Source organism: Nerophis ophidion, linkage group LG07, assembly GCF_033978795.1.
Source record: "Nerophis ophidion isolate RoL-2023_Sa linkage group LG07, RoL_Noph_v1.0, whole genome shotgun sequence".
Lineage (NCBI taxonomy): Eukaryota > Metazoa > Chordata > Actinopteri > Syngnathiformes > Syngnathidae > Nerophis > Nerophis ophidion.
This window is the reverse complement of record NC_084617.1, coordinates 46514962-46529829: the sequence shown is the minus strand read 5'-3', so window position 1 is coordinate 46529829 and position 14868 is coordinate 46514962. Positions and strand designations below refer to the sequence as shown.

At 39.8% G+C, this 14868-nt stretch overlaps 1 protein-coding gene across 6 annotated transcripts in view; it reads right to left on the bottom strand.

Moving 5' to 3' along the window:
• Nucleotides 1–14868, bottom strand: part of rhobtb4 (Rho related BTB domain containing 4) — a 116047-nt gene that overhangs the window by 26117 nt on the left and 75062 nt on the right. For all 6 annotated transcript variants that reach the window (XM_061906270.1, XM_061906273.1, XM_061906272.1 and 3 more), the window contains 4 exons: nucleotides 13052–13253; nucleotides 12805–12908; nucleotides 4783–4968; nucleotides 3829–4648 (listed from right to left, as the gene is read on the bottom strand). In XM_061906270.1, coding sequence (XP_061762254.1) covers nucleotides 3829–4648; nucleotides 4783–4968; nucleotides 12805–12908; nucleotides 13052–13253 — 1312 coding nt within the window. The remainder of the gene's footprint in view (nucleotides 1–3828; nucleotides 4649–4782; nucleotides 4969–12804; nucleotides 12909–13051; nucleotides 13254–14868) is intronic.

The following is a 14868-nucleotide window of genomic DNA, read 5'->3' as shown; positions in this document are numbered from 1 at the left end:
GCAGTGCCAGACGTGTCCCTCTGCTTAAGCCACTGCATGTCCAGGCCCATCTGAAGTTTGCCAGAAAGCACATGGATAATACAGCAGAGGATTGGGAGAATGTCATGTGGTCAGATGAAACCAAAATAGAAACTTTTGGTATAAACTCAACTCGTCGTGTTTGGAGGAAGAAGAATACTGAATTGCATCCCAAGAACACCATACCTACTGTGAAGCATGGGGATGGAAACATCATGCTTTGGGGCTATTTTTCTGCTAAGGGGACAGGACGACTGATCCGTGTTAAGGAAAGAATGAATGGGGCCTTGTATCGTGAGATTTTGAGCCAAAACCTCCTTCCATCAGTGAGAGCTTTGAAGATGAACCGTGGCTGGGTCTTCCAGTATGACAATGATCCCAAACACACCGCCCGGGCAACGAAGGAGTGGCTCCGTAAGAGGCATTTGAAAGTCTTGAAGTGGCCTAGCCAGTCTCCAGACCTCAACCCCATAGAAAATCTGTGGAGAGAGTTGAAAGTCTGTGTTGCTCGGCGACAGCCCCAAAACATCACTTCTCTCGAGAAGATCTGCATAGAGGAATGGGCCAAAATACCAGCTACTGTGTGTGCAAACCTGTTAAAGACCTATAGTAATCGTTTGACCTCTGTCATTGCCAACAAAGGTTATAATACAAAGTATTGAGTTGAATTTTTGTTATTGACCAAACACTTATTTTCCACCATAATTTACAAATAAATGATTTAAAATTCCTACAATGTGAATTCCTGGATTTTTTTTCCCCACATTCTGTCTCTCACAGTTGAAGTGTACCTATGATGAAAATTACAGACCTCTGTCATCATTTTAAGTGTGAGAACTTGCACAATCGGTGGCTGACTAAACACTTTTATGCCCCACTGTATATAGTCACCTAAACTTGAAATGACACCCATACAGTCACCGCTACACTCTTTTTAGCCAATACATTGCCTTTTGTATTGTTCTAGAAACAATTTTCTTCAATTTGAAAAAGAATTCACAAGTTGAATAAGCGGCAGAAAATGGATGGATGTATGGAAGTTAAAAAAACTATTTACTGATTATAAAAAAAAGATTTACATGTATAAAAACAATTTTCTCCCATCAAAAATATGATTCGCAAGTATAAAAACCTTTGTCTTCAATTTAAAACTTTTGGTAGTAATAATCCACACTGCGTGAGCCACACTATTGAACTCAGAGCACCCATAATTTGTTTTTTACAACAACATGCACCTGGGGATAGGTTGATTGACAACACTAAATTGGCCCTAGTGTGTGAATGTGAGTGTGAATGTTGTCTGTCTATCTGTGTTGGCCCTGCGATGAGGTGGCGACTTGTCCAGGGTGTACCCCGCCTTCCGCCCGATTGTAGCTGAGATAGGCGCCAGCGCCCCCCGCGACCCCGAAAGGGAATAAGCGGTAGAAAATGGATGGATGGACAACAACAGGTAGTGCTGCTGAGTCATTCTAAAACAGTCAGAGCTACTGTTATTTGCGCATGGTGCCGTCCGCCAAAAATAACCAACAAGAAGCAAGGTGGGAAGTAAAATGGCTGACACAAGAGAGGAAAAACTTACAGGTTATTTTACAGGTTGAAAATGTTTTCCCTCGGGAAGTACTTGGGAATAAATTTTTCACTGAAAGAAAATAGCTTTCATACTTGCAAACTGATTTTTATTTTTGTATACTTGAAATAAAATATTTCAAATTAAATCAAAAAGAATATTGTTAAGTTTTTGTTTTAACTGGCGAATTGTTGGTCGTGAGTAAAAACATTTTTTGTGGAGTTTTGGCAGTAACTTCACTCCATACTCAAACCACAGGCAACTTGACAGTAACAGTTACAACCATTAGCTATGTTGTTAGCATCCCGTGCTGTTAGCATTGCATATCCCATCTCAATGTTGTCATTATACATCGCTCGCCAATGTCATTTGGAGCTGATGATCTCCAAGTGGAAGTGCATAAACTAGCTGCCGTTGCCCGGACAGCTGCTAATTGCTGATAATATGTTAGCAATAGGTGGCGCTCCAGCAATGGTCTCGTCTTTTCACAATACTCATGGCACTAGGCTCACCAAAGTGAAGATGTGTTATTGATGAGGCAGGACACGAAGATGAAGTGCATCAAAAAGTTTGTCAATTTGATTGTCATGGTGAGGCTACAGTAACGCCAAATTTAGCCACCTATTTGTTGGCATTGTTGACCCGGAATAAGAAGTCCTCGTTGCCGAATATCTTTGCGAGCGCCACAACATAATAGAAAATAAGACAAATGCGGCACTAAAATGTGAACATTTAAGTTACGCCAAAATTCATTATGTGATGTAGTGATGTCGCAATATTTGAAGTGCAACGTGGCGAGGGACAATTGTGGTAAAAGGCGACGTAGCATCAGAGAAAGAGGTGAAAATAATCTGGCAAATAAATCAATTCGTACATGTATACAAGAACACCACAAATAATTCAAATACTGTACTAAGGTTGTCTCGATACCAATATTTTGGTACCGGTACCAAATCGTATTGCGATACTTTTCTAAATTAAGGGGACCACAAAAAAATGGCATTATTGGCTTTATTCTAACAAAAAATCTTACGGTACATTAAACATATGTTTCTTATCGCAATCAAAGAACAATTTTTTCCTTAAATAAAACAGTGAACATACTAGACTACTTGTCTTTTAGCAGTAAGTAAACAAAGGTTTCTAATTAGTCTGCTGACATATGCAGTAACATATTGTGTCATTTGTCATTCTATTATTTTGTCAAAATTATAAAGGGCTAGCTGTAAAACATTATTATGAATCTACTTGTTCATTTAAAGTAAATATTTGGTTATTTTCTGTTTTAACATGTTCTATCTACACCCATGTTAAAATGTAATAATCACTTATTCTTCTGTTGTTTGATTCTTTAAATTAGTTTTGGATGATACCACAAATTTAGGTATCGATCCAATACCAAGTAGTTACAGGGTCATACACTGGTCATAATTTAAGTTCTCATGTGTCCAGGCACCTATTTCCTGAGTTTATGAATATAATATGAATTTAAAAAAAAAAGAAAAAAGATTTTGTAATGATAAAAAATATCGATGTAACCAGTAGTATTGAAGAGATACGCTCTTGTACTTGGTTCTACACCGGATGCCAGGTATAGAAACACCCATGGCATTTGTTTACATTGTGACGCCGGTGAGCTATTGTATCCTCCTACAGTGTGTAGTGAAGCATGTTAAGCTATTCCTCATCCTGCAGTGATAATGTAACTTGTAAAAAACGTACATTATTTGTCGCCATGAAGGTGAGGATTAGGTATTTAGAAGTAGCTAAAACATTGCTCATTGCCGATGGATGTTAGCTGCTAGGTAGCTAGCCATGTCTTAAAGCATGTCTTCCTGAGGGCGTTTCAGTGTTATAACTTCACCCTTATCTTTAGTTTTTTAACCCAAATGCGTCCATTCTCCCTTTTCTGTCTACACACCGTGTCTGCTTGTAAGTACTCAGTGATTGTGCGCTGCCGAACATGCTCACATGCTTGTAAAACCAGCAATGTCATGACGTGACGACAACGCGCCGTCATGCCTGTAAAAAAATATATATATTGCGAACCTGTACTTCTCAAACAGAGTAAAGGACCGTTTTTGATTTATTAGTATTGGGATATTATACGAGGACCGGTATACTGTACAACCCTATACTGTACATTATGTGGTAGTCGAGTTATAGTTGGTACTCAACTAAATTGTCCATAAAAAAGGTATGATGCGCAATATACAATACAAACTAAATTTGAAGCCCATTACCTTAAATGGCTCTTCCTGTATGAGTTCATCCATTACTACCACAGTCATTAGTCGTAGCCGTCCAGTCATGGGGTCATCAACATGCTCCAGGCAAACACTCAAGAACCCTCTTCCCCATCCTGAAAGTGCCCGGGCGCTCCCAGGAGCTCCAAGAGAGCACTGGGCTCGCGAGGGGAGTGCATTATCACTCTGGGAAGTCCGCAATGAGCCGTGTTGGAGCAGCGGCGGGCAATCCAGGCCCCTCGCGCAGCCATCTACCCCGTCTTTGTCAATGTCCAGACTCTTGGTGCGGCCAGCTTGCTCCTTGGCTCCTCTCCTGCTCAGCTCGTCTTCCTCCCCGCTGTCAGAGCTTTCCTTGCTTTTGTCCTGCTCCGCTTCCGGCCCCATGCAGGCTGCGCCTAAATCGAGGGTGAAGAGGTCGTAGAACTTGGAACAGGAAGTGGCCAGGTACACTTTGTGGGCATAAACACGAGTGGTGCCGCCCTGCAGCATGAAAACAACATCTGCGCACAGCGGGTGGCAGAAGAGAGAATCGGGGCCCTCGCCGTCACTGGGAGGGGGGTCTGGGATTCCAACAATGGGGCGTGGTGGGCGAGGAGGCAGGAAAGGTGCTTGGAGGAGTGGTCTCTGGACTTTTTTCAAGTGTGACTTCCAGAACTGTAAGTGGCGACGGGAGATGAGGGCAGCACGTATCGCGTTGTCAAAAACATCCTTAACTCCAAACTGGGCGACTATGCTGGTCTCATAGTAGGGTATCCCGAGCTCCTTTGCCACCTCGTGGCCTCTCTCGGGCGGAAGGATATCTGTTGGTTTTATGGGTCTGCGGGTGGAAAAGACGAAGTTATTAAGGTTTTAAGGATAGTGGATTACTCTCTTAAAACCACTAAAAAGTCTGAAAAAGTTAGGTTGAGATCAGAATCAGTCCATTAAGGACGGATATAGAAGGCTGCTCACTTGGCAAGGGGTCGGCGTGCCCGATTAACCGCATCCAGGTCAGCGTAGCGGAGATCCAGCTGGCAGCCAACAAGGATGATGGGCGTCCGTGGACAGAAGTGCTTGATCTCCGGAAACCACATGGTGCGGACATGGCGCAGGGAATTGGGATTAGCCAGAGAGAAGCAAAGCACCACGACATCCGACCTGGAGAGGAGGAGGGAGTCAAAGCATTTTTTTTCTGCCTGAACTGAGCTGAGATCAGAGATAACACCGGAAAAAGAAAACGGATAGGAGTCGCTTTGTGTGTCGATGTGACCTTTGACGGAGGGACGGGAACAACGTTGTCAGCTTGTGTAAAAATCTGCGTAAACTCTCGCTGCAAGGCATTTTGGGTACATAACAGCGGCAGATAGAGATGTGTGTATCTAGGGCTTGTGCTCTTTCTGACCCATCTGGTTTTCCCCTTAAAAACCTACGATACAGTACATCTAGAAAAGAAGGGTGGTGATATCTAAAAAAAAAAACATGCAGTGTTGATATATTATATGAGTGCCATGTTTGTACATGCTTGTAGTTAATTTTTAAAAGAGCTGTCACTCATTTTGATCATTTAGTAACACTGGTAAAAGGTAGACAGTGTTGCATTCTGCAATTAGCACTATTTGACATCACTTTTGCACAGTAAAACTCAATGCCATACAAACCAACTGGGTATTCATCAGAAATATACAGTACAGGCCAAATGTTTGGACACACCTTCCCAATTAATGCAATTTCCTTATTTCATGACTATTTACATTGTAGATTGTCACTGAAAGCATCAAAACTATGAATGAACACAATAACTGAAAACATGTTTTATATTCTAGTTTCTTCAAAATAGCCATCCTTTGCTCTGATTACTGCTTTGCACACTCTCGTCATTCACTTGATGAGCTGCAAGCACACTTGTGAAGTGTAAACCATTTCAGGTGACTACCTCTTGAAGCTCATTGAGAAAATTCCAAGTGTGCAAAGCAGTAATCAGAGCAAAGGAAGGCTATTTTGAAGAAACTACAATATAAAACATGTTTTTTTTTATTTCACCTTTTTATTAAGTACATAACTCCACGTGTTTATTCATAGTTTTGATGCCTTCACTGACAATCTACAACATAAATAGTCATGAAAATAAATAAAACGCATTGAATAAAAAGGAAGGTGTGTCCAAACTTTTGGCCTGTACTGTATATTTATTTTATCTTTTTCCTTGATTGAGTGAATGCAATAACAGACAAAACTTGAAGCCAATAATATTCTAAACATGACTAAATATCCAAAAACAAGTAAAATAAACATCACATATAAACAAATAGTGCAAAGATAAAAAATAATAGAGAGGCATACAGTATGTAAATCAAATACAGAATTAAAAACTTTAAATGTAATTTTGGAAGTAATATTGCAGTTTAATAATGCAGATAAAAAAAACTGTCTATTTCAATAATAAATTATTTGAGACCATTTGCATTTGTGGATAGAATATTTTGCATAGGTATTAAATAAACTTAAAATATATTTCACATAATCTGTGTCTATCATATGTAAAAATACACTTTTTTTCCATACCTACTTGAACCGCAGCTATTTCATTTAAAAGTGATTAGATTTCAAAGCATACGTAGATAAAATGTATACAAATAGTTTTATCAAATAGGTTACAAAAAGCACATAATGGATTAAAGCTATGAATACCGCTCCTTAAAAATATTTTACATGGGTACATTGAATACAGCATTCCACTTCTTATATTTTCATCCAATTTGTATTTTAAGTGGAGCTTTATGTTGGTAAGAATAGATGAGTAAGGCTCCACTTTTCCAAAAATGCGCCAGCTTGATGTTATTTTACGTTGGCTTTGCTACTGATTAGCATTAGTGATTTTACATGGCGATTTCAACACCTCCAAAGTTGTAAATGTAAACTACAACTAAGATGCACGTTACAATCAAACAGCTGGGGTGTAACAAGTACAATACTTACAGTATCAACACTTTTTTACGGTGCAACAAAAACCACCATAAAACCACCATAAACCGCAATTACAACTTAATGTCATGCTTGCAAATAGATAATATGATGGTAATAAAACCAGGTATAACAACTTGACAGCAGTTACCATTATCAGCTCATTTTTTAAAATGTTGCACTACAAAAAATAGATTGTACTATCAAAAATGGTTTAAATTCATTAACTGTTATTTATTTACAGTTACGGAAGGGGTGCCCATCACGTCGATTGTGACCTAATGGTCGATCGTGAGATGGCAGTCGATTGGGGAGGGTGTGTCAGTCGATCGCCAGCCAGGCATTAAAAAAATGGTCCTAAAAATTAGTTATCATAAATATTCACTATGACGTTACTTTCGTCACTTGATTGACATTTATGGCACCTGAGGGTTTTGTGAGATGACGTTGGCTGCTGCGAGCTCATTATTAAGAAAAAATTACCGACAGGAAGGAGAGAAACACTTTTTATTCCAAAAGACTCTTGCGCAGTACGTGCCGTCAAAACTTTTTTAGACCGGCTGCACAGTTCCTATCTTCACAATAAAAGCACTGCTTCATCCTACCTGCGCTAACAAAATAAGAGTTTCAGAAACTTTGTGTGCACATGCTAGCAAGCTACAGAGTTTGCCGGCAATGTATTTCTTGTCAAGTGTATAAAAATGAATATGGAAGCTGGACAAATAAGATACCAAAAACCAACCACTTTCATGTGGTATTGGACAGAAAAGAAGACTTTTTTCTCCTCCATTTGAAAATGTGGACGTAATCAGCACTACTGTGTGATTCCAATCAATGCAAGTCATTACAATTAGTTAGTACACCTACTTATACCCTTAAAACATAAAACTTATACTTTTCATGAAATAAATGAATCTGTCTGTGTTAAACATGCTTGTATCATCATTAAACACCTTTAACTTGTTAACAAAAATATATTTCATAAATAAATTAATATAAATTATATATATGAATGAGGTAGACCCTCTCGACTTGGTCAAATGAAAAGTGGTTCACCTGCAAAACAAGGGTGGGCACCCCTGAGTCACGGTAAATACTAGTATCAATTCCTAGGTAACTTGAATTGGTACCGAATCGGTTCAAATACTATCGGTACCATCCTTACTCAAGATAATTTTTCCCAAAAACTTTTATTGACTGATTGACTCAAAATGCAAAAAACAATGTGTACAGTATTTAGATACACCAATGATATGGACTTTTAATCAGAACAAATTGTCCTCTAGTCAAATGTGCCTCGTGAACATTTGTATGGAAAAAACAAAAATGTTTGCTGTGCACACACTACTTCTTTACTTCCCCAACGGTAATCTTACCTAAGCTCCTTTTCCCCTTTGACATAATATACACTAGCAAGCCATTACATCACACATGGACACGCAGCCAGTGTATTATTAGTGCCCTTGCATTATTGTACTACTGCTGCTCCTATGTCAGCAGTGTGAAACACATTTCAGGGGACGTGAGGTAAATGTTCGCAATATCAAATTAGCTGATATGATGACTTGCGAGCTCTGGTTCTGTGAGGTTTACGGGGTGTGACTGATTTGGTTTAAAGGTTAGTGACGTTTCAAGAATAATGTGAATAGGCTGTGCAATTATACTGTAGAGCTAATCATTCACCTCCAGCTATTATGTGATATAAATGAGCCTGCCAGCGTTGCATGTGTTTATGTGGTGCATTCAGACGACAAAGGTCACCAGTTCCCTGATTATGTAAAAAGAGACATGCATACACTAGCTCATTAGATAAATCTTACAATGTATATCTTCAGAATAGTAAAAATATCCCCCTGTATATTCGTCTAATCTCACATAATACTTTGCCATTTTGTCGCTTACAAGATTAATTCTTGCAAAGAAATTGCTTAAATTGCCGGAAGAAAACGTTTTCTTTCTTAATTATATTTTTTGAAGATTGAAAAATCCAATAGTTGAGGCTCAGGTCAAGTGTGGTTTACCCTATTTTCACGATGAGATTGTGCTTTTTCCCCACCAGAATATTCCACTCCTAAAAAGGCACGTAACACTGCTTGACGTCATGTTTTGAGTTGTGGTATCAACAAAAAAGCCGTGACAGGTGGAGGATATTGGAGGGGTAGGGATGCCAGCTAAGCCAAGAGTTAAAAGAAGAGAGAGAGGTGAGACACAAGGAACAAGTGAGTGGACAAAAACGCTAGGTGCAGCTGCAGAAAACAGCTGACCTGGCGCCGCGTCTTTATCAGCTGACTGCAGGCTGACAAAGCATGCCGAACATTAGGGAAGGCGTGGAAACATACACACAAAGTGCAGACACAAACAGAGAGGCAGACAACTGAGTAAACACACACTCAATAAGAATGGAATGACACAACTGAGGCGAGGTAATTGGTGCCACAAATGGATGCACAAACACAGTCTGTTGCTTGGCAACACTTGCCAAAAGGTGCACCATACACAAGGTGCATCCACCTATCCATCCATCCATCCATTAAATTTGTAAAAAATAAAAAAACTTTCACATTGTTGTGTGTACAAGCATAACTGTGTATGACCTAATATTAGTTTTCAAATAAGCAAGGTGGAGAGTAGATGTGACAAGGTACACTTTTGTCAAACAGCAAAGAAAGAATGTTACATATTTTTGGGGTAATGCTAACCATCAAACTAACCAACAAATGACAAAAAAAGCAACTACGCTCACATTTGCCCTTGCCTCAGGAATAATACTGTAACACAATAATATTGCAAATACAGATATTTCAATGACATTTATGGAGAGCAAGGTCAGATTTTTGTATCATTTCTTACTGATAAACATGTTGGTTACCAACATAGGACAACAAGAAATGTATGAAAATCAAGATTTCGCGCTGTCATTTGACATTCTGCTTGCTGGTTTTGCTTAATTACTTTTGCATTTCATGCCAATAAAGCAGCTTTGATCCTGGCACAGCGACTAAGAGGATAAAGCCATGATCCAATCATGTCTAGTGGAGGAAGGACGTAACAGCCTGAGGGCAGGGTTCAGCTAAAAGTGCTGGTGGTTTGGTCACACAGAAAAACCTTGTCGATTCTGAAGGCATGTTCGTGTGGGATTGACTGTTGAGTTATGTCATAATGCGTTCAAGCTCGCCAGGTTTTCCCAATCTAAAGCTTTAAGGCTTGACCACATCCGCAGAAAAATTTGTACCGCATATAAAAATTGTAGCTTAGCTTGTAATTACCTAAGTCAAAGGCAAAGTGAGAAGTATTGCTTTCACTCTTAGTTGTCTGGGTAAGGAGTTTAGTTGTTAATCAGTCAGTTTGCAGCATTACACAATAACTTTAACATTGATTTCAATTCTGTTTTAATGATAGGTAGGTGTGTGAAGCAAGAGTCCCTTAAAGCTTGGTGCACAATGCAATGAAAATAGTGAGGGACATTTATTTTCTATGGTCGCCAGTTGCTTTCAATGGGAAAGCCAACCTCTTGCTCCAGACAACGGCTAGTAATGGGTACCATTTCAAATTTTAATCGATAAGGTACTAAATATTACCAACTTTTGGTACTTTTGTGTGTTCTAATGTGTTAATAATGTGAATTGTTTAAAAGAAAAATGTAATTTATTTTTTGTTCAACATTTAACACTAAGCTTTGCGGTTTAGTTATCTTAGTTTCTTACACTTGTGTGCATCTTTTGCAAGTACTATATAGTCTTTGTACTAGTCTAGTCTATAGTATTTGCATGCAGTTACAATTCCAATACGATAGATGGCAGTTGTGTATATACTAATAGGGTATATTGCCATAGCCAGGAAGTAGTCTTTGCCATTCAGTTGAATGTGCCAGTCTTTATTCCTGTTGAGTTCTGCAATCTGTTTCAACTATAAGTATTGTATTTATTACACGCCAGCCGTTTTATTGTATCTTAGTTGTAGTTTTAACCGACACATTTTGAATTATTGACATTGAAATGTACAATTACAAAGGTTAACTGCTAGCATATCGGTGGCAAATTCAATGTAAATTAGCATTGAGCTTGTGCGTTTTGTACTTTTGAGCATCTTCTTCTTGCTGTGTTGACATGGAAAATTGTAACATTACCTCGAGGCAGTCTGGCTGTGCCCGCCCTGAGTGCTATACTGCTTGTTTTCCAATCAAGGGTTTGAGTTGATGCCGAATCTTTTAACTAGACTTGACGTCACGGTCAGCGAAAGTATCGAAATACGGCACAGTTGGCGTTTAAGTGAATGAATATCAGGTAGTACCGATAAAACGCGGTCAGCACCTATAAAAGTAATGAATTTGGTACCCATCCCTGTACACGGCACACAATAACAAAAGCAGCTAATCGCAAGTAATTCGTAAGGGATATTTTTTTACTGCTACATTTTGACGAAAATCTCTGTAAACGGAGGATTACACCTGTTCTGTGTTAAGTCCCTTATAGGCTAAATAAAGAGCACATCAGACCTGTTCCAGGAATGTTCCCTTTGTGGTACTTTTACTTTAGATATAAACAGTGTTTACTTTTTTTATAACCACCCTGGAGCCTTGGCAAAGTGCCAATTTGAATATAATTTCACTGCTATACAACAACAATGTGAGTTTCCATTTTAAAAAGTGCTGTATTTGGCCAGGAATCATTTGTGTTCACATTCCTACCAGTCTCTCCACCTTGTTGGAACTCTATATTAAGCCGAATAACTATTTAGCCGAAACCCAGTGTCAGCCACACTAACCAGTTGTTTAAGGTTCCCCTCCTTGGATATTTTTTTACACGGGTCAATGTGCCGTCTATTTCTTGAATCTCCGACTCTTAGCTCTGAATGGACTTATTGATAGTTTATAAACTGAGTTTGGAGAGGAAGTGACGACAGAGAGAATGCGCCACAGCCAGCTTCATAACAACCGGTTTCCACCCGGAGGTACCCACTAGAAAGATGGAGGTGAACCATCCAGACATGCCCGTGTTTCTCCTTCTTCTACATGTACAAGCGCTTGTAGAAATCACACATGAAAACCTTAAAAGAATGAAACGCGCGATTGCAGCTATTTAGGCTACAACACATCTCAGATGGCAACATAGCAATGTTGAGCGACAGTTTTGGATAAGGCCAGGACGAACAGCAGCCTGGTGGGACATGTTTGTCAACAAGTGTGTTGTTCCAGAGGAATGGCAAGAGAACTTTTGAATTTCCAGGTCAGCTATGATTCTACTTAGCAAAAAACGTTGTCCATTTGTCAGAGGAGAGACAACGAGAACGTGGGCTCCCGTGGATGTGATTAAAAAAAAGTAGCGTATACTTTGTATTACCTGGCCGACGAGGGAAGACTACGGAAAACAGCGAATGCATTTCGACTAGCAAAGCAGACTATCAGTTATTGTCCGCGATATATATCAAGCAATTACTCAACTTTTAGTTTTGTACTCCATAACTACTGTGAAGCCATTAAGTGGTTGAGGCTGTCAAGTACGTCCGCCAATTTCAGCCTCCAAGCACAGGCAGGATTGCAAGAATGGACAATGAAAGTGAAGGCAAAAGATTGAGTGTCCTGACCAGATATCTAGACTCCTAGATTGATTGTTGTAAAATGTTCTTTATCACATTGTTTACTTTCACATGTCCATTCAAGATAAGATTCATAAGATTCAGGTGTGATTCACTACATTAGGGCTAGTTTAACAGCTGCTGATGCTGAGGCCAGCAAGGTTTACTGTTCGAAGAAATATGGCAATAGGCAACTTTAAAAACTTCACATACCAGACTGCTGGATAAGGATACACTTCCAAGTCAGAGGTGACTATGACGTAATATTTGTGTCTGCCATTTTCCGCGCATGCATACTAGGTCGCGTTTCGCCGCCGGACGGTCTTAAACGATGGAATTGTGTGTGTGGACAGGATAAGGTTAGGTGGGTTAGTGTACATGCAGCCTGAGTGTTTTTCCTGTTTTTGGGCCAATAATTAGGTTCCGGCGGTGTGTGTGTGTGAATGTGTAATGTCTCACCTGCCATAGGCAAATCGTCTGTCCTTGTGATGATCCCCGAATGTGTCCCAGAGCCTGAGGGACACACTGACCTCATCCACAACATCACGAGATCTTTCTAACACCTAAAACACACATTCATATGTATTCACAAAAAGGGCAATAATACTATTGCATTGATTTTAGTGGAACTTTCCTCCTATTTGACAAAGTCACTAGTTAATCCAATTATACTTTTATTGTGTGTCGTGGGTAAGTGTGTGCCCACCTCCTGGCATACACGATACTGGTCGATGGCCCAAACGGTTGGCACGTGGGTGGCGAGCAGCTGATACTGTGTGAGGGTGGCATTGCAAGCCCGGGCACATATAAGCCTGGTCTTGCCCACTGCGTTGTCTCCTACCACAACACATTTAATGGTTTCCACATTGGGCCGCTCATAGTCTGTGTCTATATCCATGGAGAGAGCCCTGTAAAAGAAGGAGATTACGTCAATTTATGGAAATGTTAAGTTCTATTGATAAGGCTTCATAAAAGGAGTGAGTCATCACTGGGACATTCAAGGCTCCTGGCATGAATGCACAGTAGCCTGAAGTTTATGAGCCAGCTGGTGAGGCTTTGTCCAAGCCCTGAGCGTCACTGACCAGTGTTTTGGAGGACTGTGCCAACTTCTCTACAGAACACATGGAGGGACTGCAGAGCGCAGCTATTTCTGTATCAGTACCAAGAGAAGGACAACGGGACAAAGAGAGGGAGTGACGTCCTCAGCGCTCACCTTGCACCAAGTCTTTCTTAAACCTCATCACCCTTTGTATGCATGATAGCATCTTTCAGATTAGAGGTTGAAAAGAATTTTAGGTCATTCAGTAGGCAACACTCACTAGTCAATTCTCTGGGTACACCTGCAAAATCTACGGGATTTCTACAACAATAGTATATATTCTGTAAGACAACATGGAAGTACAAGGAGATCTACAGTTCTACTGAGGTTCTCTTTTCAAACTGAAATGTTGTGTTATTTCTTTCTTAAGACAGCTTGCCTGTTATATTATTTGCCTAAATAAAGAAACAATTTGAATGCCAATTCTGTACACACACAGTCCTTGTAGAATCCTCTCTGTTGCATAAGCATCCCCCGCGCACAGTTTCACCGATCCAATAATCCCTGAAACTTTTTCACAGAACCACTCGTCAGACTCATAAATAGAGCCTATGAAACATTCATAAAAGGCCTCTGCTTGGTATTCCATTGACGTGGTCGCTTTCAGTCCAGCACCAACTGATACGATCAGCTAAAAATGGCATCTATTCACAAGACACATGAGCCACGCTATGAGCCCTGACCTGCACTTACACATCCCTAACCTGTTCATTTGACAACTCTTCGTGTGCAGAAACACCCCACACACCTCCTATGATAATCTTCTTCATTTACATACAAAATAAAAAACAATGATGTCACCCAAGGGGGCCACCTTTGTCTGCCTGAGCTAAAATAAATAAATAAATAAATAAAAAACTGCCTGCATTGCATTTTCTGAAAGCACCAGTGTCCTAATGACATTACTAATTACATATTTACCTTCACTGGCACACATTTCATGCATATCAGATATGGTATCTTTATCTGCATTGTATTAAGATGAGCCAACCTAGGTGCCAGTCATCTGTGTCCTCCAACAGACAACACATTTGCATTGGATTATACCTAAATAGTACTCTAAGAAGTGTGTATTATGCACTACCTTAAACATCAATAAGAGGCACGGATAGCCTGAAATACTGCATGTTGTGTACTGTATGCATACCAATGACATTGCACCAAAAGTATGCCGTAAGTAATGTGGTGATATGTTATTTATGTATCATTCAAAGTGGTCCGAGCACCGTAGTGCAGTTTGTAAGGACTTGACTTTGGACCAAAGAGTCATGTACTTGTCGCTCAGTACGTATAAAAAATAAGGTAACTGCATACTGGTTTCTGGGGGGAGGATACTGTAATTTTTTGGGCTATTAGTCAGTTTGAACCTTGCGCTTTATACAATGCTTCGGCTAATTTTATGGACTTTCTTGGGTTCACATGCC